The sequence below is a fragment of the Coturnix japonica genome, chromosome 14, assembly GCF_054131305.1.
Source record: "Coturnix japonica strain WE chromosome 14, WE-NBRP24, whole genome shotgun sequence".
NCBI lineage: Eukaryota > Metazoa > Chordata > Aves > Galliformes > Phasianidae > Coturnix > Coturnix japonica.
Window position 1 is genome coordinate 1,385,257 of NC_140676.1, and position 27,867 is coordinate 1,413,123.

The window sequence follows — 27,867 nt, forward strand, 5'->3', positions numbered from 1 at the left end:
TCTCACCGTGTCCCCTCTCCCCTTAGCAGCTCTCAGCCGTCACTCCCCACTCTCCTCTCCGCTCTCCGTCCCTCCCGCCCCGCTCTGTGGTATCGGCGGGCGGAAGGGGCGCGTAGTGCGGCGGGCGCCATGGCGGCGGCGGGGCCTTACGCGCTGCTCAGCAGCTGTGATGGCGGCTTCGCGGCCGAGGAGCTCGTCAGGCGTGAGTGGGCGGCGGGTCGTGCCGTGGGGCTGCCCCGTAACGATGTAACCGGTGGTGGGAGATGTGGGTCGGCTGATGTTACGTTCTGTGCGCCGGTAACGGCCCCACAGCGGCAGGAGGGAGGGAAGGCAGGAGCAGGGACGCGGCTTCCATTTGTACGGCCTGAGATTGCAGGGAAAATCCGGTAGAGGAAACTTGAAGCGTTCGGTAGCGCCAACATGAGGGAGGGTCCGGGGAGAAGCTGTTCGGATCGCGGTGGTTTTGCTCTTATGGCTGTTTAGAGCTGTGACGGATCACTGGATGTGTGGTAAGATGGATGGTCAGTTTGAACCTGAGATGCCATTCAGACCCAGCTGTACCTCAGAATCTATAACATGAAACAAATAACGTACCTTTGTCATTGCTGCTTTCACCACCGTGCTCCTGGATTTCCCTGGTAGGCACTTGCAGTGGGCAGAGCTGTTTGATACATACAGGGCAGCTGCTCGGCGGATTCTCTGCTGGAAGTCTGTAAAACCTGCACCCTGCTGCTTCCAGGCTGATTGCGAGGCTCCTCACAGCCCGCACGAGGAGTTCGCTGTAGTTTGGAGGAGCATTTCTTATGTTGTGTTCCACCAGGTGGCTCTCAAGGCACAGAATGGGAGCGATGTGGTACCCACCAGCTGGCAGGACGGGGAGCACTCGGCCATAGGAGAACACTGAGCTGGGCTCCTGCGTGCATTCAATCCAAAGCAAGCTAGAAGAGCCGTGCATTCAATCCAAAGCAAGCTAGAAAAGCAATCAGTACTTAAATCTCTTTGGAAAAAGATGAGAAATTGCAAGGGTTTTGCAGTTCTGCATTGTCCTCTCCCTTGTAAATTAAATCACTGCTTGGAAGACCAAGTCTGCATGCAAGCCCATGAAATGAGAAGTGTGAGTCCAGAGCCTGGGGTGACTCACCCCACCCAGGGAAGCACCTGCTGCTCCAAACAGCTTTTAAACACAATGTGGGACACAGCTGTGCTCCGTCCTGATTAGCATTCAGCAGTTACTGGTGGGATGGTGGAAGTTTCAATAGGTGATGCCAGTGAAATAAAGGTCCAGCATTAGTTGTTCAAGATCCTCTACGAAATACTTCAGTTTTAAATCATGGCTTTGGATGACGCTAAGCCACATCCTTTTTCAATACAAGCTCTTCCGTGCATGTTTTTAGTTCCTTAATACTGATGCAGCTGGATCCTGCCTGCATTCCTGTTGGCCGAGGAAGCTGTTTGTGCTCCATGGAGGAGTGAGCTGATGGGGCAGCCCCATGGGCCCAGCTGCACTGCTGTCAGTGACTGCTGTGCTTTTCCAGGCCCTTTGGATGGCAAAACGCTGCTGCTTGCAATGGCTGGGAAGCCTGAAATGAAACCAGAGTAACTCAGTGGAGATAAGTTTGACAAGCCACCTCCCTTTGCCATATTAGTTTTCTGGAAGTTTATTCCGTATCCAAATAAAACATAATAGAGCTCATTCTGATGAATGTTCTCTAAAATTAGATGGGAAACTATTCTGGCTGCATTTACTTTTTTCCATTGAAGCGGAGGCCGCGTTGAGAAGAAACTCCTGGAATCCCAGCACAGCAAATATGATCTTAGGATTCATTCTAGCATGAAACATGTTCCTATGAGCTCAGCCTGGGCTGCAAGGTGTGGGATGTGGCAGTCTCCAGAGCCCCATTGGCCCCAATACCCACTGACAATTAACTCCTGGCCTAGCAGCAGTTGGCACATAGTGGATACAATCCTGCTTACCAAAGGTACCAAACTATATTATGCAGAGTATGGCACTTAATTGGCTCATGTCAAAGTGCCTCTATTGCACTGCACATTAAAGTGTGCACTTTCTAAGGTGCTGTGCCATCATGTTCTGCTGAGATCACATTGCCCCTCAGATCCACAAATCCACCTGGTTCTGAGCTCTCCTTTGTGCTGCCTCATGTGCCAGAGCTCAGGCACTGCTCAGCCTGCCCAGGCTTGGCAGTTAGCTGCCAAAATAACAGTAATAACAACAATAAATACTAAACCTATAATAAACAGCTCTGGCAGTGGGCTTTCCTGCCTTTAGCTGGTAAGATTCAGATCATTCCAGTTCAGACTATCTGGGGAGCAGCACCTTCAGAAATTGTCTCAGTACCTTTAAGGTGCAGCCCTTAAAATGTTTGGGAACACCTTTTTTTCCCCTTTAAACTCCTCTGATCCCAGCTGACTCCAGTGATTATATGATTTACTTACGAGATACCCGTGACTCTGTTCATCTGGAACAAGATGTTCTGTCCTTTCCAGCAAGGTACAGATGGGTTGCTCTGCTGCTACCAATAATTCAGCTCCACCAGGTGGCCGTCACGCTACGAGAGTGTTCTGCAAAGGTTGCTGCCAGCACACGAGGGGCAGGCAGTGCAGAGACTGCATTATCCAAGCACTGCCCTGGATTTTAATTGTTGAACTCCTACCTGGAATTTAATGGGCATTACAACTGAATTCCAGTAATTTGCTTTATTTTCTCATTAGTTACCTTGAGATTCCGGTCACAGTCAAACAGGCTTTTTTACATCTGAATGAACATGCAGGGTTTGCTGGAATGAAGTGTAGTTATTTGCTCCATCCATCCTGCTTGTGGGTAATGAGTTTGGGGCTCGCACTTGAAAAGATGTCTCAAGGAGAAAACAACAAAATACACCTTACTTGAAAACAGCTTCTGTACCACATTTCTTTCTGAAAGCTAGAACCCATCTGGGAGTCATAAATAACATGGTAAAAGAAATGGAGTTTGATTTATATTTTTTTTTTTTAAACAGAAAGCAGCTAATTTTGTTGCAGCAAGGGAAGATGGCTCTGTATTGGCATCATACCAAGCTCTGGTACAATTTCCTGTTGAATTTTTCTTGATGCTGGTTTGTTTCACTTATCTCACTCAATTCCTTTTCTACAGGCATCACAGGAAGAGAGGACCTTACTGTGGGTGCTACAACAACTGGAGGAGTGAGCTTCTACCCCTGGACAATAGATAATAAGTATTACTCGGCAGATATTCACCTCTGTGTGGTGCCCAACACAGCTCTGGTTACAGGAGCAATTGCTGAATCCGTGCAGGCGTTTGTGGTGTACTTCGACAGCTCAATAGTAAGACTTCTGCACTGTGTTGCCTTATCTGTAAGATATAGTTGCCTTATTGCGATAACTACGTTTGCATTCTCTCAGTCTTGTGACCCCCATTCCTTTTAGGCTGTCCTGTTAATGGTCAGGAGACCAAAGGTCAGTTATACCCACTAACAGTGGCAGCAGGGACGTTTCCTTCCCTTCTGCTGTTTTACTCCAGCCAGAAACAAGGTTTTGCAGGATGTAAATAGGCCACTAAGTTAGGCCAGCCCTCCTCCAGCTTTACCCTTAACCAGTGGTAGTTCAGAAAGGCAGCTTGAAAATAGCCAAGATTGAGGAAGACAATTCTAAGTTTCAGTGCTATCGTTTTACCTGACATTGTTTCTCCAAGGCTGGTGGCAGTGAAAACAGCACTTTAGCAAAAGCCTGAAAGATTGAGACAGAAAGCAATCTAAATAGGGAATGTTTTTAGCTACAGATGGGAGAGGATGCACACCACACATCCTGCAGAGGTACCCAAAGGGACTCGCTCAGCACCACCTCACAGTAAACCAGAGCAGAGCGTAGTTCATTGCCTGTCATAACAGCTTCAGTGTGGAAGCTGGAATAGCTAAACATTAACCCTGAGAGCTGCTTACAATGAGATACCAGTGATTGACGTGGAATAGAAGTCCTTCCTAATGTAAATTAAGGCTGTGTAATGATACTAAACATGAAGGGGAGGTCCAACGAAGTAGGTTTAACTCATCTGTGAAGTAAATCAAGAATCAGAAGGTTGCTTTATACAACCAATTTCCTTATCTTATTGGAGTACAATTAAAGATTAGAAACAAATGTAAGAGTTGAAGTATTTGAGGATGTATTCCAAAGAACTTATTTTTCCCCGTTAGAAATCTGGACTCGATGGTGTTTCTGAATGGCTTCCCCTGACAGAAGAGTGGCTACCAGAAGTCATGATCCTGGTCTGTAACAGAGTATCTGAACACGGTATGTTACCTTGAGGCCCCAAACTGACTTCAGATCATTAAGTCTTCAGCACAGTCATTCCTTAAGATATCTGAGTGAGAATGGACTTTGATTTTGATTCAGAAGAGCTCGGTTGTGCTCATGACTAAAAAAGTCTCCATCTAGAAATAATTAAAACTGAATCAGAATTTTACAAGGCTGCTTAAAATGAACTTTGCACATCCCACTTCTTGTATACTGGCATGCAGTGCAAGGTAACTTAACAGGGCAGTCTTGCACTTCCATGGAAGTATCTCCTGCAAAGCCATTTGATTGTACCATATTTAAAACAAATTAAAGGAGTTTAATTCGGGGCTTTTGGAATCCAATTGGAAGTGGTTGGGGGACCCAAACCATCTGCTACAGATTTCCTCCTCCCCATTCCCTATGTAATCTAGAACAAGCAAACAACTCTGAGGGAATAAAATGTGGCTGGAAGTTCAACTGCTGGTCTTGATCTCAGATGTGTACATTTAGGAGACATTTGGTTTCTCCATTTTAGGTGTTAACAGACAGAAAGCTCAAGAATGGTGCATCAAACATGGCTTTGAACTGGTGGAACTTAACCCCGAGGAGCTACCAGATGAAGATGGTAGGATTGCTACTTGTGTTAATTCCTATAACAAAAAGACACCACTGCAAGGGGGCATTGCATTGTTTCTGTGCTTCATGGTAACAGCATGGAATGCTCCCAGCTGGTGAGGCTGACTCTCAGCTGTGTAAGGTCAGGAGGAAAAGGTGGTTATTTCCTCTAAGACATTCCTCTGGTCTCCTCCCAAATACAGCTGCTGTTTATGTGGCACCTACATAAATATATCAGATCCCCTCTCGGGCACTAATCCTGGGGCTGTATTGATACATAAAAAGCATTTGTACTCTGTTTAAAAATCAGTCTCAAAACTAGAACCACATAGGTGCCCAAGGGCAGAAAAATCCCCTGACTTTTTGAATAACACTTAAATCACTGCGCATACCAAGAATAGACATTATTCAGCGACATGATGGGCTGAAAAGGGATTGAGCGCTGCAACAGTTTAGAGCTGCATTCGCTGTTACACAGGAAGTAAGCCAGTTTCAGAATCACTTGCCTGGCCATGTAATTAAGAGTCAGAGGTGTGATGTTCCACTCTTGAAAAGTGACTGTGCACTTCCTGACAGCCTTATCAGCATCGGCCTTATCTCATCTCAGTGATACACAAGTGTTTACATCTTAGCACTACAGAGCTGTAAATGAGATAACCAACTCCATTTCCATACAGGAGTGGAATAACCCACTCACATTTTCTCCATTTCAGGCTCAACAAGAATGTGGCTATTTCAGTCTAACATGTTTTGAAAGGAAACATTAGTAACATTAAGTTATTTTCCTGCTGAATAATTGTTGTAAAGAACAGGCTATTTACCACTGAGGTAATAAATAATGGGAATAACAACTCAGGATGTTAATCTTTGGATCACTAAGATACATTCTCTCTCCTGGACTTTTTAACACGGCAGTTGGTTCACTGTGACTCATGCATCAGAGGAAATTCATTGTACTGAGTAACATATTTACCCTGTAAACATGCTGTATGAATTACAGAAGATTAAACAGATGTAATAAACATTCTGGGCCAATATCTGTGCAGGAATTATGGCATTAATGGCAGCTCACTGCAGATGAACAGGAGCTCTTGCTATGACTACACTATCATTTGTGTACCGAGGACAGGAACTCTTAGCTGAGACTCCCAGTAATAACCAAGATAAAACTAAACAGCACTATCGTAGAGGACAGTATTTGATCTAAGGGGTTAGACAGCTTAAAATTAATATCTAGAGGCAGTTTCAGTTAGTACACCTGTCCCTGAGTCACCCTAGACAAGTTTGATTTTTAAGCAATCACATTTTCCTCTCCAAAGGGCTTTTCTTCCTAATTGCTTTGTGAGACTTGCACAAACATGGGAAGCTGACTAAGCTGAGGAAGTGGGAAAACTGACTTTGTGTCAGACAGTGTCAGTTCTATTCACTGAGTGAGCTGAAATCCAAATAATGCCTTCCCCAGTCTTTGAAGTCCCTGTAAACTTGCAGGATTACTGGAACACTTCGCATTACATGTTACAAAGATAGCTTCAATACAATCATTGTGTTTTTTATGAAGCACTGCCCTTTTTCAATGGTTATCTGAAGTTCTTCACTTTCTGAAGAAAGGAAAAGTAATTCTAGCATCTGTTTGTGCTGTGCAGCATTCTGAAAGATCTCGGGCTAAAAGAGTTCTTTTGACTTTAAGTCAGTATTGTTTAAATTCCTTGTGTTATTACCAGTGTGGCTAAATACTGAAAGCTCTACTTAGAATTTAGACCCTTCTACAGAAGGATGAGTGCTCACACTTCATAAAAAGCCTAGATCAAGAGGTGTGGCATCAGTCTAAATTTGTTTGGCCTTTCATGAAGCAAAGGCCAGCAACGTGTCCTTCCTAATAAGACAAGTCACTACTTCCATTCCTGTCAGACAGGACAGACATTCAGTCACACTTCACCTTATGTTGAAGCACATGATGGTTTTTGGTCTTATTGTTAGGAACCAAAAGTCTTTATGTTTTTATTTAGATGACTTCCCAGAATCCACAGGAGTGAAACGAATTGTCCAGGCCTTGAACGCCAACGTTTGGTCAAATGTGGTCATGAAGAACGGTATGTAAAACACTTTCTTTCTGCATGGATTCTGAAGGCTGTGAACCTGAGAAGGCTCAATATTTTTAGCAAAACTATCACAGATTTAACGTAAGCGTAGATGCTCCTATTTTCTTTAAAACTTTCTATTCCTTCTTTAATTACACACTCTGTTGCAGGAAGATAAAACTATTTTGCAGCGCTTGGCCTTACACTTTTTCTTTCAAACCCACCCCCTGAGGTCTCCCTGCTCCCTCGGGTACAGTTTTCCACTGCTGTGGTTTCTTCCTTCCTATATCTTTTAACAGCATAATGATTTTGTGTGCTCAGAGGTTTTTGTCAGTTCCTATAACTTCAAGATGGTTACTGGGATTCAGGGCAACTGAGAGCTACTAAACTTATGCTTTCTCAGTATTTCTCATACTATATCAAAATGAGGCTAAGATCAGTTCTAGTTTAATATGACTGTCATAGAGAAGTATTCATTTGAGAGGGCACAAAGTTAGTCTAGCAGCACAGGAATGGTTTTCTTAACATCTGACAGATGTCACATGATAGAAGCACAGAACTCAGTCACACATTGAGGGAAATTCCTGTACATCAGTGGTGCATTCTGTAAAGGCTCTGTGAAAATCCAGCTTTTATCTCCGCTGTGCAGAAACCTCCCCGTGCTGATGTGTGGTGCAACAAACCCCTCAGGAAGTGAGCTATTTTTGGATGCTGTTGCAACTAATCTGTGATTTCAAAGGGAAATGGTTGAGCTCATTTTTGCTTAAAATAAACCTTTTTACAACCTGTAATATATCTTTTGTTTTCAGCTTCCTCCCGGCCCTGGAAGCTGGCCACTATGTAAATAACAGCTCAGCTTTTCTGCTGAGTTACCTCTAACTACTCCCTATTTGGAATCATACTTCACACGAGACCTTCTCATACTAAGTGTCAGACATTTGTAGTAGCAAAGGTTTGTTAGCATTGTTGAGCGTCACCATCCAGAGAGTCAACACTACAGCATTGCCTTACTTGAGCTGCTTACATAAAGCTTCAAATTAATAGACTGAAAAGAAGTGACTCCTTTAAACTACAAACCTTAAAGCCATATCATTTTAAAGTATGCTACCCTACACCTGCACCTCAGTTTTCCAAAGTTGTGAAGCTGTGTGGCTGCACACTGCGTAGAAAAGGTCTTGACCTTCTCAGGTTGTCTCTACCCATTAAGGATGTTCTTACTCACAATGATTCATAATGTATTAAGTACAATTAACTATAAACATTTTCGCATCATGTAATAAATAGCACATACTCAGTGGGTACATAGAGCAGTATGATCTTGTAGACAAGGAAAACCAGCAGCCTTACCTGAAAGGCAGTTTGCTTTCTGGTGGGTACGCAGTTGTTTGTTCTCCAGTTCTCAGAGCTCTCTTCAACATAAGAAGAAGGTCACTTTCTTACACAGAAGAACATAAATCTCACTTCAATTCACAGCTCTCCCACTCCTAAATCCAAAAAGCTGGTGCACTGTTCAGTCCTTGGTTGTCCCTACAAAAGGAATTCTGGTTGACCACAGTGGAAGGAACAGAAACAACTTACTGTCTTCTAAGAGGAGTTACTTTGCTGCTTCCTGCTTAAATATGTGCTGCAGTGATCCCAGGTGAAGCCAGTTACCCAGGGTGGGGCCACTCATTAGCCTGGCTTCCTTTACAAAGAATTAGCCCGGTTTAATGGGACCACATGAACTTAATTGTTGAAACAATTCTGAAGTTTCAACCTTTTAACTCTGCTTTTTGTATCAAAGTCATGGAAGCTTCAAACTGTGGATGGATGTTAGATAAGGACAGTGGAAAACATTTTGCTACAAAAGCAGCAGTGTGGATTTCCAAGCCCTGCTCAGAGCTCAGCTCTCTGTGGCTTTGCCATATTGATGACACCTGTGAGCCCACAAAGCCGGCATCAGAATGGAGCCACCCGCTGTGACAGTGATTTGAGTGAGGTCATGTTTGGCTTTGATTCTGTAGGAACGCTCTGTGAGACGTCACCCACTTCCTGAATTGCACCCACAAGTTGAAATAACTTCTACGTCCCATTAAAAGTTTATAGGAAGGTTTCTTTCAAGGGTGTGACTGGGACCCAGAGCTGTGCCTGCCGCCTCCCTCACCACCCATCCAGAAACCAGCAGCTGCCCTTTGCAGATCATCGCTGTATGTGCTGCTGTTTTTTGGTCAGATGGTGTTTTGTAGTTCCACAGGCTGAGGTTACCTGTGGCGGTGGTGGGGATGGACTGCTGACACTTATCTGTATGGGATGAGCTCAAATCATAGATATGAAAGAGGCACACGATTAGGTCACCAAATCCGCCCCTCTGCCAATGTGGGAATGTTCTCTCTCAAGCACATTCTGGGCTGCAGAGGCCGGTCTGGCTGCAGATGACTCAGAAATTGGCCGAAGATCGATCCTTACTTTTTCCCCCAGGACAGCTTTGCTTTTCTTTGCTCAGTTTGCTGAAACTTTGGGAAGCTGCTTTGTTTTGGGTTGCAGGTCCCAACCTTTTATCACTCAATTGCCTGTTAATAGAGCTGGCAGACTTACGGGCTTTCATATTTCTTGCAACTGAACATTTTTAAGGTGATTCATTCGGCGAGACTGATTCACTTCTCCCCAAACCTCTGGCAAGTGATCTGTAAGGGCAGTAAAACTGTACAGCACAGCACAGAGCCAATGGAAACAAATACCTGCAGGGGGGAGAGGGGCACGAGGGGAGAGCAGGACTGGGAGGACTGGCACAGGACACGTGTGAGCCAAAGTGCACAGCGTAGATTATTGAGCAGGAAATGAGGTCTCAGTAATTGTCCAACTGAGACGTGTTTACACGCACTCTCCACAGCTGATGGCTTCAGTTACACATTCGGCTCCTTAAGATTTTGTATAAATGGCAAGAAAATTTGGCCCGTGTCTAAAAATTACATCATCTCAAGGTTTGAATCTAGAGCTTAGTCATTACTGTAATGTTAATTCAGAACGCATTAGAAAAAAAAGTAACATTAATCTTTCTTCTGGCACAGGTCATTGTTTCCTGGCTGTTTGCAGCATGATAACTTGATGCTGTTTCTTTTTAAGTTGACTAAAATGCTGATATTTTAGGAACAATCTCCTGAGCCCCAGCAGAACTGCAGATATTTGCTGCTCGATGCAGAGCCAGAAGAAAGCACAGCTTAGCAAAAGCCACTAACAACACCCATTGCACTGACATCCATTGCACTGACACCCATTGCACTGACACCCATTACACCTACACCCATTGCACTGACACCCATTGCACTTACACCCATTGCTCGTCCATTTTTGTTCAAAGGTAACATTCTAAAAATAGACTTTAATTTAAAACTGCCGTGCTGTGTTGCTGTGTCTTCCCTAAGAAATGACCTGTTGTCATTTGCAGCTGTTTGCTGTCACACTAACAGCTGTTTTGTTTCCAGACAGGACCCAGGGCTTCGGCCTTCTCAGTACGTTAGCAGGTGCGAACTGTAGCATTGGGTCAGAAGAGAACCAAGATAGAGAAGTAAACAGTAATTCCTATTTCTTGTTCTTTGCTCATTCTGTGTCCCCGTGGCTCTCCCCTATGTCACACTTGGTGTAGTGGTGGTGCAGGGGGGGGAGTCTTTCATCCTTTTCTCCCCTTTTGAAGCTGCTGCACAAGCTGTCAGAATGGGTTTGCAGTCTCTGATGGCTGATAACTCGTTCAGTGTTGTTCCTGAAAGCCATCCTGAGAGCTGTCCCAGGAGCTGCCACCTCACGGCTGGGAGCTCAGCATATCCCCCCGTGTCAATGGGATGCCTGGTGCTGTGCTTTCCCATTCAAATCCAAGAACACTGTTGTGCAAAACAGAAAAATAGCGCTTGTGAGTTTTGTTAAAGAAGCAAACAAAGCTGTCCCGTCACACAACTGTGTGTGGCGTTGCAGAAGTGCCTTTTTGTCATACATGTGGTTCAGCTTTTGCAGTAACACTTCATGATAAAGATTTTAATGTTAAAAAAAGGAAGAGCTTGATCTGCTGCTGATGCAGGGTGCATCACTGCATACCGTCAATATCTTTTTGTTTCCTGGCAGTCCAATCCAGCAGCAGCAGACAGAGAAGAACCCCATTTAGATGACAGAGGAGATGCAGCCAGCACAAATGACCCACAGATCGATGGTGTTGTAGGTAAGCTTGTTCTCTGCTTGGCAGATGTGCTGGAGTGGGCAACTCAGGCTGGAATGGGCCCAGAAAGCCACTGGCTTTCTCTCAGTGGAAGGACAGAGCCAGGAGAGGCCAATTGTGTAGCATCATGGGCTCTTTGTGTGTAAATGGGCCCAACTTTAGAAAGGAGAGGGCCCCTGCAGGTCAGATCTGCCAGCAGTGCTGCCAGTTGGAAAGGTTCAGATCTGCTTTGCTGACATGTCCTCACCAGTATATTGTTTCTATTCAGAAACACATTTATAAGACAAACCCTTAAGCTTTCTGGGTGAGAGAAAAGTCATCACAACATGACTTCCCACAGCCTCATTCAGCAGGAGATGTGCTCCGTGTGGCTGAGAGCTGGGAGGTGTGGCTGTTCTTAACTCGAGGGCTTTGGATAATTGCACCATGCCAGGAGGTGGGACTTCATATCACAGGTTGTGTGGGGAGGTCGTGATCTAAATGGTGTCATTACTCTTTAATTGAGCCCAGGGCTGTCCCTAAACAGATGATTTTATAGTAAGCAAGGAGTCCTGAGGGAACTAAAAATGAACTTGAACACAAAAGACATTATTGCAATGTGATGTAACAAAAGTCATTACCACTGTAATGGTACCTTAAGTTGTCTACCTGAACCATCCGTAAGTTAAATAGAAGGGCAATACGTTGAGCAGGTACTGTTTCCAACCAGCAGATTGCCACCGTGGCTGTTACGCCTGCTGACTTAACCTAAAACAAACCTGTGTGCCTTTGTTTTAGATCCCGTGTTAGACACAGATATCCAAGAGCTGGCCAGCCTGACCACGAGAGACGGCGACCTGGAGAACTTTGAAAGGCTGTTTTCAAAGTTGAAAGAAATGAAAGGTACCGTGCTGGGGAGGGAGGCACTGAGCTGCACCACGAAGGCCTGGAGCCCTGTGTGAGAGTTGGGAAAGTTGTACAAATCCCCATTGTTCTGCCTGAGGTTCTGTACAGGCAGCCGATCTTTACACTAACTTGGCCTTCATCTTAACGATGCTCTTGAAAGCAGTAGATGCCGCTCAGCTGATGGCAATCACGTTGTTTTAGTCTACCATGGATTAACATCACTGTTTTCTATATGCAAACCTATAACCAGAGTTCTTTTGTTTCCAAGTTGGGTGTGCTCGGAGGCGCTGTGTTTCTGTGGGAGTTAAAACAGCACTTAGTAAATAGGTTTCCTTTTCACAGTCCTGAGCAAGTTTCTCACTAGTCCCCTGAGAACAGCTGCAGGAGGTTGGTGATCTGTCTTGTCTCCTGTCTTGCTCCTGAGTCACGTTCAGCCTAAGTTGTGTTTTCTTCCGCAGAAAAAGCCGCAACGTTGCCCCATGAACAAAGAAAACTCCATGCAGAAAAGGTGAGGTTTCCAAATTAGCATCAGAGTGATGAAAGCTCCGTTCTTCCTTTCTGAGCCGCAGTTCACTCTCCTGCAGCACAGCCCACATCTTCAGGCAGTGAGAACAAACTGCCCTGCAGTCCTGACAAGACTGACTCAGATCTCCCAAGACCTGAATAACAAACACGGGATTCCAGAACTCTGGAGAAGGCTTTTCCTTCCAGAATTCCTGAAAAGGCCCCACAGTCCCCACCTGCAGGGGGTTAAGCTTTCACTGAAGTCAGTAGAAAAGCTTTGGTGTGGAGGAAGATTGACTTATGATTTAATTAGCCCAAGTTTTCTGTCACTTTTATACCTACAACAAATTCTCAGTGTGCCTGAATTACGGCAGCACGGTGTGAATGACATTTGTGAAGGTCAGAGAGGATGAACATGGAGGCCAGGAACATTGCCAGGCTTAGCTGCCGTTTGGTTTCATTGCTCACGTGCTCAATGCTTTGGTCATAGGAGGAGAATTGTTCTTATTTTTGTATCCTTTTTTCTCCTGTCAGGTGGCCAAAGCGTTCTGGATGGCGATTGGAGGAGACAGAGATGAAATTGAAGGTCTCTCCTCGGATGAAGAAAACTGAGGTCTTCTGTAGCTGTAAGCAACAGAGCGATCCTAAGAGCGATCCTTTCCTGCAGCGAGTGTTAATTGCAGACAGCCCCATTTAGCTTTAGTTGCTCTCTTTGGTTACAAGGATTCACCGTGTCGTTGTAATGAGAAGCACATCCATAACACCTTATGGTTAGAGTGGTTTTGTCTGACTGTTTGTTCTCCCTCAGAGAGTTTTGGATGACACTGTGTGCATTTAGAGGAAATAATAGGTTAGTTTACATTTTTCAAATTAACATTTTTATAGTTTCCTCTTTTGAGATTAAGCAAACAATTTTACTACCAGTTATCTTTCTACATATGGCTGGTGGTTGTTAAACAACTACTTAACTCTAAACTCAACATTTAGATGTAGGACTGCGTGATGTTTTTCTGTAGCTTAATAGCTGACTTACAAAACAAACCAGATTTCTATGAGGCATGAAGAGGAACTTGGTGTGTTGTGCCCTATTTGAGATGCTGTGCCAGGGCTGCAGGGTTAAAATCCCGCTGAGTGCCAGAGCTATTAAAAATGGCCCACAGGCTTTGAGTTCTGCTGGTGTTTGTAAGCACGTGGTCCTTCCCTAAGAGCTCCGGAGCTGTGCCACACTCCCCAAGTTTCCATGAGAGAGCTGGGATTAAACGCAAGGCAGATTTCTGCTGCTGTTCTAGGCGTGCATTTCCCTGCTCAAACCTTCTGCAGTGCATTGCATCCAACAACCAGGAGAACGCACAGACCTTCACGTGCTGCATTCTGACCTAAACATTGCATTTCAAACCTCCCCTGGTCACCTGGTGCATTTATTACACTTATGCTCCTGTGTGTTAATGAGCCAGAGGATGAGTCTGAAATCGCTGCTTTGTGGGACCAAGGGTTAGAAAAATTCCTTCATCCTTGGTAGGTGAAGGTTGGGTTGTTTGGGGTTTTTTTCCCTTTCTATTTGTTGTGCAATAGAGACGTGTGCTGAAAGCACAGAGTAAATTAACTGAAGGCAGCGAAGAACACAATGCACTTGAATACTTTATAAGAACAGTTTTTATACATGTGTTATAAATGTGACAGTTTATTTAGACTGAATAGAAGGATAAAAGTTTGGGTGCTTTTCCTCCTCACGGGGTAGGAGCTGATGAACTCCCACAGCTGATGTGTTACCCCAGGCCTCGGGGCACACGTGGGCAGCAAAAGCAGGATTGAAGCTGAGGAGTGGTGCAATGGGGGGAGGGATCCACATTGCTGCTAAGACTGGAAAAAAATTGTACACATTTTCATGCAGGTCTTACCAGGACATGGCACAGTGTGAGTGTGTCCTGACAGCGGATACATCGCCTCACCGAGGGAGGAAGCGTGGCTGAGGGACACTGGAAAGCAGTTTTAATGATCCTTTAAGATTATTCGTATTGTGTTTTTCAATCCGAGTTTACTTTGCTGGTGCTGAGGTGGTTTTTGTTTCCTGGAGAGCCTTCCTTCTCTTTGGCTGCATCATTTCTTCACGCAGCAGCAGTTACGAAAATGAATAAAAGGGGCATTAGTGGAATTGCAAACCTGAAAGTTCTCTCAGTTCCTCTTTGTGTTCTGCAGCATTGTTCAGCAACAAAGGAATTCCTGCCTGTTTTACATCCCTGTGTGGTTTTACATCACTGTGTGCCGGGCTGCTCCCCTCCACTCAGTGCTGAGACTTGGTTGGTTTTGTTTTGGCTGAGATTTCGAGGTTTCATTTATTATCAGACTTAGATTTTGCTTCAGCTTCTCACTATCGGTGCAAACAAGAATCCTCTGATTGTGCAATCTGTGATGTATTCGGGTGACGGCAGAACTCAGCTCTGCTGTACTACCTCGCACTTGCATTTTGGCAACCCTGATGTCAAACTTGGACAAAACCCTTTTATTACCACATTGTTGGAAAACGGGGTGGAAAAAGTATTCTCGTAAATCCTCTGTTAGGAAAAACAACAAAAAAAACACATCTGAATTTCAGTGAAACCCGAGGAGGAACGCCAGGAGTTCACGGACTGAGATCACAGCGTGCCTTGGCTGCATCAGTGATGCTATTTGGAGAATGCCCTCCCCGAGCCCAGCTGAACACCAGCACATCCAGAGCCTTCGCTTCCAGCACAGCACGTGGCACTGCTACCTGCCTTCTGCTCTAATGGCTGCTTCGGTGCCATTCTCACCTTCAAAACCCGTTAGTTAAAAGATCTGATTGCATTTTTAAAGAGAAGCTACTTCTGGCTTCAAATCCATTTACACATTGCCCAGAGCACGATGGCCTCACCTGTAAGACCTTACGTGCCTTGCTGGAAGCGTCCATTGGGTACCTGCAGACTCTGCAGTACCTGTGGATGGAGAACTCCAAATGCTTTCAGTTTGTGTCCTTAAAATGCATTTCACAATATCAGTGTTTGCTCACGAGCCTCGGTTTTCAAATCAAAGTTTATTAAAATGTCAAAAATAGAACTTACAGTTTCACATATGAAAGAAGAGGGCATACATAGTACAGGCCTGTAGTAACAACAGAGGCGCATAATGCTCAACAAGCTAAAGCATGTAGGTGACACCACCGCTCGTTAACGTACAACCTCAGGTTAAGAAAACCTAAACACTACTGCATACAATGCTCATACGTATCTACCAGAGGGGACAGTTCCATCAGAGTGAGGGAGGTTGGCTGCCTCCGTGGGGAGAGGGCTGGATGCACCCCAGCAGCAGCGGTGCAGGCTCCTCTCGTATCCATGTACTGGAGGAAACGTGAGGATGAACCAAAGCATTTACAGAACGGTCTGTTGTTTTTGAAGCCTCATAAATCTGAAAAGACTGAAGAGCACAACCGAAGGGGCCACCTGGGAACCTGACTCATTGCTAAGGAGTAAGATGACAGCTCAGGTACAGACTCCTGCTGGAGTCGTCCTCGTTTTGCTTTCTTTGCCAGCACTCGCTGCTCAGCTCTGAGATGCAGCTCTTGTTCTCACGTCAGTAACTGCCTCGTCAGCCATCACCAGAGGGACATGGGAAAGACTTAACGCTCAGAATCCTGAATTGCCCTTTCTGCTACAAGTTATGCGTTCGATTCATCTGGATATTCAAGAAAGACAACATAAATACAAGCATGTACATAATAAAAAACATATACTGAATTTCTTAGCCATACCTCTCCATCAGCTACTATAGAGCAACTAATTATTTCTCCTCCTGGCTTCCCAGCTTATCTGTGATATCCCACCCCTCCTACCTATCTGGTACCCTGGAGAACCAGGAAGGCTCACGATGCTTTGTGATGTGGCTGAAGCCCCTCGCTGCGCTGTGTTCTTCTCTCTCCCTGGGCTTTTTCTCCTTAGCAAGCACACAAGGTGTGGATGCTCACACCTGCTCCTCAAGCTGGAGCCCTGAATATCCTTCATGTGTAAAGTCCTGCATGGTTCAAGTTGTGCCCATCCTGTGGGGAGGGGACACAGAGTTGTTTCCCACTGTCTGAAAGGCCACGTCCAGCCTTTCTGTACTGGGGCTTTCAGGAAATGGGATGAATCAGATTCCTCTGTCTTTGTGCTGATTCTGGCTTCCGCACCACATGGATAGCACTGGATGACTTCTAAGACAAGCTTAACACAAACTACACACTGCAACTCAGTTCAATACATTAATAATAATAATTAAAAAAGAGAACCTCCACAGTCACATAAAAACCACGGGGCCGTCAGTGTCATCTGCCAGCAGCCAGGCCCCTGAGTACGAATCAAAGAGAGTCCAAGTTCCTGCTAGTGACTCTGCTAGAAAGGAGAATGCATGAAACGCTGGTGAAACAAGCCAAGGCCACCATCAGCGAGGAGCATCATCTCACCAGGGCGGGCTGACGGCGTACACCCCTGCTACATATCAAAGCTACTTTCATTGAGTTTTAGAACAGAAAGGAAAAGCAGCACTAAGCCACGTGTACCTGGGGGCACCAACGCCGCCGTGCAGCCCCGCGTCGCCTCTTCCCTTCTGTGCTGGGACCCAGAGCTCATCTCAGAGTTCTCTTTCACTCGTCCAACTCACTGCTGCTGTGTGAGACAGGAGGATCACAGCCCTTCCTCACCTGCTGCGTGGCACAGGGCTTCCATTTGGCTTAATAAGCTAACGCTGGAAACTGTAAGGCTTTCATGTGTTAGTGAGGAGGTGAACAAAGGGGAGGTGAGGACATTACTCCTTTAGAGAAGAAAATCTCTCCATTTTATCTAATCGCATCACTAGAGCAGCTCTGTGCTTTCCACTGGAAGTCATACACAAGGGATGGTGAGGTGGAATTAACAGTTTTTATGCATCATCCAAATCCTGTTTCTAAAGAGGCATCTATCAACAGCAATCAGCAACTCACTGTCCTTCATCAAATTAAACACAGAGGGAACCTAGGGCCAACTCGTGGTTTGGCTGAGGCGATTCCATGCAGACTCTGGATGAAGGCAGGGTTTACTCCTTGTGCCCCGGGCCAGGCTGGGTCCTGCACACAGATTGGAATGAGCTGCCTGACACTGGAGTTTAAGGTGCTGTTTCGGTTGCTGGTGCACAAGACACAGCAGAGCCCAGCTTTCTCATGGTTATGAAGATAAAGAAAATGGGTAAAATGCAAACGTGACTTAAAGACACTCCAACAGGAAACCTGGGATGATTTTACAATTTTTCCTATCTGACTAAAGCAGAAATCAGATATTTCCACAGAAGTCCAAATAAATTACTGTTAGAAAGCTGTACCTGAAAGCACGTGCTGTGTCAGCCTACGACAGACATCCCTACCAAAGCAGCTCAGACACTCCCTTACACAGATGCTCCTATTGCACAAGTCCGTGCAATCAGAGATTTGACTACAATCAGACACACAGCAGAAGTGAAAAGTAAAAAAAAAAAAGTCCTAGAAAACCTCCAGTGCTGCGATACGAGCCGTGCTGGGCAGGGAAAGCTGCCCTGGAGTCCAACAGCTGCACCACCACAGCTCAGCCCCAGAGATCAGAAACAAACTCCTCCAGAGCATCCCTTTGTGTGCCCGGTTCAGCAGATCTCTGCTCTGCATCCTCAGGTGCTGCTGATGCCTCGGGTCCAAGCCAAGCGCTGGGGCTGAGGGACAGAGTGAACGTGTGCATCCAAAGAGCCTCCCTGCAGCCAGGTGGGCACGTGGCTGATCATGGGCAGTGTTTATAAGGTGTTACAGGGCACAGAGCCTGTTTGTGTCCGGGAGCACAAAGCTCTGCAGGGCTGAAGCCTTCACACAAAGCACTCGGTGTCCATCGCAGCCTGTCCATCCCAGAGCCACAGATGGGGAAAAAATACAATTCCATAAGAAATTCTGATTCTCGTTTTCTCTCCTCCCCTTCTGATATTTTGGCACAAAAGCGTATGGTGCTCAACACAGACGTAAAGAAGCAAATCACCAGATAGTGCTGACAAAGTTAGACCTATTTGGCAAACCGGAGCCATAAAAACAAGTGCTAAGGGGTTTTTTTTTCCAGTTGTGGAAGTTGTTTGCCACGACATTTGCTGCAGGGAAAATAATATCGGACAGTCTGGAGCACGTACATTGAAAAGGAACGTTTTACAACACATTAACACACTCTCTCCCTTTCTCCAGGTGAAAACACATCTCAGAGCATTTCCATCAGATGAAACACGTTTCTAACCAAGTGGTGCTGGTGCATCTGAGACGTGCTGGTTCTGGCACAGTCAGGTGTGAGCTGGGGGGATCCTGCAGAACTGGGTGTTCAGCAAATGGCAGCAGGAGCCGTTCCAGAGCAGACCTGGGCCCCGAGTTCATTAAGCCCCTACGACTTAAGAAGTGGCAGATACCAATCAACACAATGAGAAAATAGAATACAAACTTTCTTTAGTTAATGCACAATAATGAAGGCTTAACTTATCCAGCAAGAGCTCCTCACATTCCCAATGTCTGTTCGTGAGCGGCTCTAGTCAAAAGCTGCAGCTCTGTCAGAAGGAGCCGTGACTTTGGCCTTCTGCTTCATGTACATCCAGACTGGGACACGCAGGGCACAGCGGCAGCTCGGGCACAAAGCAAAGTGCTGCCTCTGGGCGAGCTGCACGGCGTGCAAATCTGTTCCCTTTGGGAGCAATAGTGGGCAGTCAGTCCTTGCGTGTGCTTTACATGCTTTACATGCTTTCTTTTCCACCTGCTGCTGCAGTCCCAGGAAGATCAGGCCTTCAGGTGGATGGAGACAGCAATGCATGAGCAGGAGTCATCCCACAGACTCACAGTGTCAGTCGGAGATGCTGGGGCTGCACGGGGTGGATGGGACGTGCCATGGCCGCAGGTACAGCACGCACAGCACTCACAACGCTGCCTTCCCTCCGCTGAAACAAAGTCGTCTTTTATCATGATAAACTTCAGCTTCATTCTGACTGTGAGGGCCCACAGCCTGTAACCAAAGTGCTGACAGTTTCAGTGGAAGTGGCTTCAATGGGTCTTTAGTTTAAAAAAAAAAAGAAACAAAACTAAGAAAAGCCACTATTTTCGCAGATCTGTTTCTCCTCATCACTTCAGTAACTGGGAATCTCTGTGTGTTTTGCTAAGGGTTCAGCCAATTCCATCCTGCAGTCTTTGCTCCCCACCCGCCCCCAGGAGGTGCTTCCTTAGGAGACGCTGGAGCAGCGGATGCTGGGGGAGCCCATCTGTGTGAGGACCTTGTCCAGCCACTGCAGGGGGCCGTTGAGGTGCAGCTCAATCCAGCAGGGAGTGCTGGTCACCGTCTGCCGCCTGCGAGGAGAAGGGGTTGGGGAGAGAGGGAGGAAACAGAACGTTTAAATGGGACTTGCAAAACGTTACGGATCTGAGGTTTTACAGCTACCGAAGCATTCTTTCCTGCTTACACAACAGTCCCGCACGTGGGGCCAAAGGAAAGTCTCCCTCCTCTTTAATACACTCCTGGCCAATGCTGCCAACTTCCTGAAAGCGCCCATCTTTCCCTTTACATCCCCTGCCATCCCAGAGGGAAACTCACAATATCATCTATTTGCTACTCAGACTTCTGGAATAAGGTGCTTATCTGAGCAACACCCCAGTTTAATTCTGCACACCTCGTGCCTCCTGATTAGTCAGTAAGCACAGTATGTCAGATTGCTGTGTGTGAGGCCTGGAGGTTCTTTTCACCCCATCTACGGGTGCAGAGGTGATGGAAGTGACCCCACTGTCCCTGTGCTGGAGGCATGGACCCAACTCTACAGCCGCACACAGGGCAGAAAAGCAGCAGTACGGCATTAACTGATGTGCTTTAAAAACCTCAGGAGCTGCTGGCAGTGGGTGGAGAACAGCGGGGATCAGACGCCTGCAGGGTCACTGCTCCCTGTGCTTCACTTCCCGCTGCCCCCCAGCATCCCCCATTTGCTGCACTGTTATTCCCGAGGGCCAGAGCCCACAGATGCCTCCAGACGGCAGAGCAGGGTGACAAGGGGAGGACAGGGAGGGATGCGGGACCAAGGCATAGGGCAGGGGCTGTGCCCAGGGACAGAGGGATTCTCGATCCAGGCAGAGAGGCAGGAACAGCTGCTGTGGAGGAGGAGGATTACCACGAGAGAGAAATAGCCTGCAAACAGCCTTGGTTTACACCCTCGTTTCCCACAGAAGCCGTCCTTGGAATCTGCCTGTGGGAGGGAGACCAAAATCTGTGGGGACCGGGCAAAAAGTGCTGCTGCAATGGGGCTGTGCCCATGGGGCTGCCCAGCACTCCCAGCACCATCCCCATCCCTTTGCAGCAGGGCACAGAGCTGTGTACGGCTGTGCGAGGCTTTGGCTGAGGGCTGGAGCGCGGCCCAGCAATGCGCTGCATCCCTTGTCCTTGAGCTGAGAAAGGAAGCAGCTCCCGAAGGCACCGCACCCATTCCCGAGCAGCGCTGGCAGGGATGCAGTGCCCCAGAGTGGGCGTGTGGGCAGGGCTCAGAGCTGATGGGATGCAGGCAGTCACAGCATCTCGGTGTGCACTGCGGGCTGCCAGGGCAGCGGGATGCACTGACACAGACAGACCTCCGAGATCCCATAAGATCCAGTCTCCCTTAACACAGAGCATTCCCATTTGCTGCCTACAATGGGTCAACATTGAGCAGCCCAACTACTGTCCAGCAACAACGTGCAGGGACCCAATGCCCGAGGGGCTGCTGCACTCCTGCCCTGCTGGCACACCTCACTGCCTTCCCACCTGCAGGCTGAATGCAGCCTGCCTGAAGGTGAGCTCTCACAGCTGGCTCTTGCTGGACACAGAACCTCCATCCTGCACGTGCAATTGGCTTCTCCCTGTACCAAACACCCCACAGTGCTCCAACAGCAACACAGACTAACCAGAATCACTGGATGCAGCTCCCACAGCTACACAGCTCCATACCCACCAGTTCAACTAATCAACGTGCCCTGACAAAGGTGAAGAGATGGAGCATTTTGTGGCAAGGAAATGAAGGAGCAGGAGAGCAGCTTCAGCGTGAGCGCAGGGTTTCATTGCCTACAATACTCTAATGAGATAGTTGACTTTCCGTAAGTCACGCTCATCTGGATTTCATTACGAGCGGTGGCTGAGATCCAGGGCTGAAATGCTCTGGCCCGAGCGCAGGACAATTTCAAAACAAAATGGACTCCAAACATCTGGAGAAATGAAGAAAGTGGGAGCGTACCGTGCAGGACGGGGCTGCAGCTGAGCCGTGGCACCTCCCTGTCGGCCAGCAGCTGCACGCAGGGCGCGTCGGCACAGCCGCGCTGCTCCGGGAGGCAGAGGCTGCCCTGCACTTCCAATTGAGGCTGACTGAAAGGGTGCACAGTCAAGCAAGTATTTCAAAATCGAATTTGGCTGAAGCCTGTGCCAGCTTTTTCTCTCATAAAATGACATTCATTTTCTGACAGATTTCACCTCCCCTGCTCATACTAACACCACTTTTACTCCCTTTGCTACTCTTAGGGATGTTTGTTTGTTAATGCAGTGGGGCAGCAGTGACACGAATTACAGAGTTCTGTGTCCTCACACCCTGTGCTGTCAGAACAACCACATCATCCATCCCAGACTCCATCTCCTTTTTCACATCTAATAGGGACCCTGCTTGTCCCATGGCCTCCACTCACCTTGAAGTAGCCACACAATGACAAGCACTAAGAGCAGGATGAGGGGATGTAGCAGCAGCAACTCTTAACAGTTTTCCATATGTGCATTTTCATGCCGAGTTGTTTTGACTTTAACCTCTATTAGTCACCGATAAAAGAAAACACCAAACCTAACCCGTATCTGTGAGGAAGCACTCACACTGATCCTGTCCTGATAACAGCGTCGTACTACGACTATCCAAAACCTGTCAAATACACACAGGTTTAAGAAAAAATAGGTGCTGTTTCCCACACAACCACACAGATGTGTCTGATGTGCTTCAGGTACGGCTCCAGGCCTGCAAAGCACTGTGACCAAACACACGTGGGTTTCCAATATATCTCATGATGCAGGTTTTACACAAAGAGAATGGGAAAAATAAGATATGAGGTCAGCACATTCTTAGCAAATACAAGGTGTGCATTACCAAAGAGATACGCCATTAAGCCTCCCAATCTCAAGGCTGAATAAGAGAGCTGTGCAGAACACTGCTGGGCCGTGCATGAGCACACCACACACCACAGAACATGGGCTGACCTGTATTCTGCTCCCCAGCCCTTGACGAAGCTCATCCGAATGGTGCACATCCTGGTCAGCTGGTACACAGCTTCGAAGCCCTGGTTCACAGACTGAGCCAAGAGAGCCGCGAATTCCTGGTTGTTAAAAATCTTCAAGTTACACCCTGTGCATAAAGAACACGACCAAAACAAGGTGTTAGCCACATTAAGAAATCTGTTTCTTTATAGGAATGGAAAGAAACTCAATGCTGCTTTCCCATGTCCCCAGACCATGTGACACCATTCACAGGCTGCTCAATGACTGCACTTCAAAAAGCCTGCTGGGGTTTTCCACAGCCCATGGGCTGAAAACCACATTATGGGACAGAGATCACTCACACATCAAGCTGCCACCTGCATGACGGACCTGGGATCCTCAGGTGAAACCTCATTTATACTAATTTCCATTGTGTATTCATTTAAAAGCCCACCTGTGACCATAACACTTACTGACAGCTACTGCTACAGAGCCTGAAACAAAGGAACGCATGGGTTAAAAACAGGGACTCGCTGGTGTTGGATTTATGTGGTGCCTGTCAGCAGAATGAATGTTCTGAAGTGAAGCAGCTCTGGGCAGCCAGAGCCCACATACAGGGCTCAGGGGGCTGGTAGCAGAGCTGTAACCTCTGTACATTTAATCTGATGTGCCAAAGAATTTTCCTTTAGAAGTGATGTGCTCCCCTCAGTGTTTACTCACAGCTGAAAGACAGAGAACAACCTGTTCAGCTGTCCTATGTGATAAAGGTGAAAAGCAATCACGTTATCCGTGGTTAAAATAAGTAAATAAATACCTAACTTTCACTCTTGCTTTCTCCCTGATAATCAGAAATGAGTTAAACCCTGAAACTTGGCATGCCACTGGTGCTCATTTGGGATTACATATGGGCCAAGTCTGAAAAACAACCAGTTGGACTGTGATGAATTGTATTTTTCTAAGATCCCTTCAGAGCCTGCTCCCTTGGGCTGGACCCACACTGCCATCTGTTTTGGGCCGAACCACATACAGCAAAGCTTAACCACATTCAATGGCTCAGCAGCTGCAAAATAAAAACTGCCCGTTTTTGTGGCCATAACAGAACCCAGCCCAAGAGCCACGTGCCTCGTGGAGCACTAAGGGGTGCCGTGCCGGGCACACTGCAGCCTAAGAGGGGAAAATAAGGTGGGAGAGAGCACAGGGAACGAGCTATGGCAAGGAAAGGAAACAGTCTGATCAGTCTGCAAACTGCTCAGAGCTCAGGAGAGATGTGAGCTGGTCTCCCTGTGACCGTGCCTGGCAGGAAGTGGTACAACCCGGCCTCATCAACAGCGGAATGAAGAAACCGCTCCAAAACCAACAAAAAATGGAAGATGAATCTGAGAAGGCAGCCGGGCTGTGGCAATAGCAGGGAGAGCCGGCGTCCAAGAAATGTGCCTGAGATGGATCTACAGCGGAAATGTGGGCTGTTTATGTTTTCAGATGTTGACTCCAGCCCGGGTGGACTCCTGTGATGTGGCTGGAGAATTAAGTCATGTTTGTAGCACTGGCAGCTGCTCCTTAAGCATCTGAGAAAGGAAACCCATTTAGATGGGCCAGGACTTGCAGTGTATGGATCTCTCTTCTAAAAAAAGAGGATCTTTATTCAAGTATTTCTAAATGAAAAAGTTACTTTTTGAACATATAAGTACTTTTAAATGTTAAAAAAAAAAAAAAAAAAAGCAGCAGGTTTTGGAAGCCTGGCTAAACAGCCTTTTGAAAAGCATCTTCTCATCCCAGCTCATGTGTGTATCTAACAAAAATAGCTGCTTTTCCCAAATACACACAATTATGTCTCCTCTGACATTTCAGCATACCTCACAAGTGACATTCTAGATTCTATTCTAATTTCTCTAGAATAAAGCTCACAGAAAAAAGGCTGCACTACAGAACAGAAACCAGCAACAGTTTATTACGGGCTAATCTAAACTGAGAAAAAAATCCAAAGTTACCTTCTTTCATATGAAGTTATAAGCAGCACTATTAGACAACAACAACATCGACACACTGTGCTGAATACACGGCAGATCCTGCTTGAACTGTGCAGCACTGTTTCTTCCTACCCGTGCGTGCCCTTACCCGGTGGGATCTTGCAGACCGTTGCTGGGTGCCAGCCGTAGCGCTGGTTGCAGTTGGGAGACTGGACGAAAATGGCGCTGTCACTAAGGCACTCAGCAAACACCTCCCCGCCGATGTAGTACAGCCTCACTCCTCTTCCTGAGAAACACAGAGCACAGGTCAGGGTTAGTTCAGAACGGCCGTCTGCAAAACCTGGAAGGTGAGTGGGAAGAGGCACAGTCTCCACACCTGACAGCTCAGAAAGCAGCTGAACCATGAATGATGGCAATGAAAACCAGCTCAGACCTGGGCTCCAGCCAGACTGGGCTGCACAGTCTCACCACCTCCCAAACAGCAACGACCACGATACCTTCTATCCGAATGTACCACTGGTTAATGTAGAGTTTTCAACTTTTTCTGAATCACCACAGCTGCATACAACTGCTTGTTTATTTACTTCATTACTGATTTGGGATTAAAACATCCAGCGTTTCCAAACAGCTGCCTTTTCCTTTAGACTGTATTTGTACACAAGGACAAACACACCCTTCTTATAAGAGTTTGCACATATTATTAAAACCTCAGTTAATAAATCCAGGAATTCATTTCTGTCACACAAATAAATATTAGCTGTGGTGTTACACAGCTATTTCTAAGTCCTGCTTTCTTTCTTCCATGCTGCACAAGGAACCTGCTGAATTAAGGACTGGTTTCTGAATCCTGGCTCGTGTTTGCTGTGTGAGTGTGTTGCTGTTCTCTATTTATTTTTCAGTGCTACAAATCAGTTTACAAGGAAGGAAAGATCCTCCTGTAAGAACCTTTACTGTCCAGAAAAAGATATATAGGGGAATATAAGGAATACATAAGATGATCTGTAACATCCACCCAAATGAAGTTCTTTAGACTGCGTGCAAGAATACAAACTCCATCTCTGTTAAACGCAGTTACTGGAGTGTTTCTCGGTGCCTCTTTAATTGTATTTTTATAAAAGAATACAATTAGTGTTCCTTTATGGTGGATTAACTCAAATCACCATGGATACTGCAATCCCACGGCGTCCTAAAATGGACAGAGCTGCATTTAGTTACCATTAGGTAACTAAAAGGCTCTAAGGGCAGATCCCACCTTCCGCCCTGAAAAACACCAAGGAAAATAAGGAGACAGAAGTTACCGATGTGCCGCCTGGTGAGCTCCACTGCTGCGTTTCTGTTCACATTAGAGAGCAGACCAAGGCAGAAGCGTTCAGAATTCGATGGGTCAGTGAAACCATCCACAGTCATGGAGGGCTGCGAGGCGTGGAACGTCTCCCCCACGCGCTGGTTGAGTTCATAGTAGGATATGGAGCACCAGAACGCCGGCTCACAGTAGGTAACGGGCTGCAGATCTGCACACAAATAAGAAGCAAAATGAGTCACAGGCCCTTAGGAAAAGGGGGGATGAGGAAAGCGCCTGTTCTGAAATATTGTTCTGCTTCATTCCTCGGGCTCACTGCAACCACCGAGCTTTAATTACTTGACAGATTTCAATGGAGTGCAGCGAGGAAGTTACATCACCCCTGATTCTTTTGGCACGTGGAACAATCAAAATAGTCAAAGATATAAGTCATGGAGTAAGTGGGGTGTCACTCCACTATCTTGGAGAAAATCCTCAAAGTGAAGTTAGCTTTTCTATGAAGCACGGGACCACTTGTAGGTAGGCAGTGCCCTAACAACAGGAGAGGAGAGAAGAAGAAGAAAAGCTTAGAAAGGGCAGAGCACAAACCTGCCTGCAGTGATGCTGTGCACTTAGAGCAAAGCAGCCAGCGAGCCCCACTTCTCCTCTGACTGCAAGGATCTCTGCAGCTATTTTAACACTGACACACTGTACATAACTGCCTTCACAATAATCAAAAGATTATTTCTTCCAGTCCAAGTGATTTCACATTTTCAAAAGAAAAACCATTTCCCCCATAGGTGGTAACGTTTCTTTTACTGGGGTTACAGACTGAGGCAGCCAAGTGAAAGGTGGGGCATTCAGATGGCTCTGGGTGATTCAACTGCTCCCCCTGAATCCAAGGAGTGATGCTTGCAGTTTCAGCAGAGGAAGGCTCTGCACTCTCTACGATGTGCTCTAAGAACAGTTCTAACCCCAGCTGTGGTTGGGTTGTTTGTTAAACTCTGTTCATCAGAAGTTACTGATTTATGTTATCTAACTGCACTAATTGCAGTTACTCCTAACTCCCTCAGAAGCAACAAGATAAATAAGTGTGCTCACTTCCTTTCCCTCTGCGCTGCTTGGAAAAATAGTGTTTCAACACGGAGTCACAGAGGCTTATGTTTCTGATGGATTTGCCCACGGGGCATGTGCTTATTTCACTTACTGCTTTTGCGTCAAGTCATTTGCAGAGCAAGCACTGACAATGGATTTCCTGTGCACCAAGGGACTGCCTTGCTCCCAAATAACATGCATGCAACCTCAGGCCTGGCCCTTGGCCAGCATAAACTCCCTGACTTCATTCCGAGTGTCCACACAGCGCTGGCAGCTCTGCTTTCACTGGGGCTTTCTGTATTCTTCCCAGTTCAAACTTCATCGATACAGAAGAGATCACCGGGTACCTACAACTTCCAGTTACATCTTATGTTTGACAACTGAAGGGTCCAAATCAAAACCAGAATGTTTGCAAAGCCACTGCACAAGCAGAAAGGAGACAAAAGGTCCCAAATCGTTACCATGCAACACCTTGTTTTGTCCGTGGATGAAAAGATGAACTGAGAGTCCCCAGGTTCCATCAATTACAGCTTGGTATCAAAATACACACAATTGCAGCTCTAACCAACCTTGCTCCTATTGTTCTAGCCAGCTTGCCTCATGCTAGTTTATGGTCTTTGTAATTCTTTGGAATAAGGCCATGGGATAAAGTCCAAAGTTCAGCTGACACAAAGTAAACTGTCTTAAAAGCTTCAGGCAGTTCTGTTCAAATAAACCGTCAGTTGTA

At 46.5% G+C, this 27,867-nt stretch overlaps 2 protein-coding genes across 9 annotated transcripts in view; one reads left to right on the plus strand and one right to left on the minus strand.

The window, feature by feature from the left end:
* Nucleotides 1-112: 112 nt before the first annotated feature.
* AAGAB (alpha and gamma adaptin binding protein) lies at nucleotides 113-14,721 on the plus strand. Of its 2 annotated transcripts, XM_015873311.3 has the most exons (11): nucleotides 113-202; nucleotides 3,152-3,342; nucleotides 4,209-4,305; nucleotides 4,826-4,915; nucleotides 6,912-6,995; nucleotides 10,445-10,527; nucleotides 11,076-11,169; nucleotides 11,944-12,048; nucleotides 12,510-12,559; nucleotides 13,090-13,181; nucleotides 14,447-14,721. In XM_015873311.3, the coding sequence occupies exons 1-10, from the start codon at nucleotides 130-132 to the stop codon at nucleotides 13,165-13,167; spliced, it is 945 nt and encodes a 314-aa protein (XP_015728797.1). In that variant the 5' UTR covers nucleotides 113-129; the 3' UTR covers nucleotides 13,168-13,181; nucleotides 14,447-14,721. The 2 variants fall into 2 exon arrangements, with proteins under 2 accessions (XP_015728797.1, XP_085371335.1); XM_085515209.1 differs by lacking the exons at nucleotides 10,445-10,527; nucleotides 11,076-11,169; nucleotides 11,944-12,048; ... (1 more) ...; nucleotides 13,090-13,181; nucleotides 14,447-14,721 and adding an exon at nucleotides 7,519-7,774.
* Nucleotides 14,722-15,585: 864 nt separating this feature from the next.
* SMAD3 (SMAD family member 3) overlaps nucleotides 15,586-27,867 on the minus strand; it is a 61,167-nt gene continuing 48,885 nt past the window's right edge. For all 7 annotated transcript variants that reach the window (XM_015873309.3, XM_085515206.1, XM_085515207.1 and 4 more), the window contains 4 exons: nucleotides 26,065-26,277; nucleotides 24,915-25,052; nucleotides 22,803-22,947; nucleotides 15,586-19,903 (listed from right to left, as the gene is read on the minus strand). In XM_015873309.3, the coding sequence (XP_015728795.1) occupies nucleotides 19,780-19,903; nucleotides 22,803-22,947; nucleotides 24,915-25,052; nucleotides 26,065-26,277 (620 nt within the window). In that variant the 3' untranslated portion in view covers nucleotides 15,586-19,779. The remainder of the gene's footprint in view (nucleotides 19,904-22,802; nucleotides 22,948-24,914; nucleotides 25,053-26,064; nucleotides 26,278-27,867) is intronic.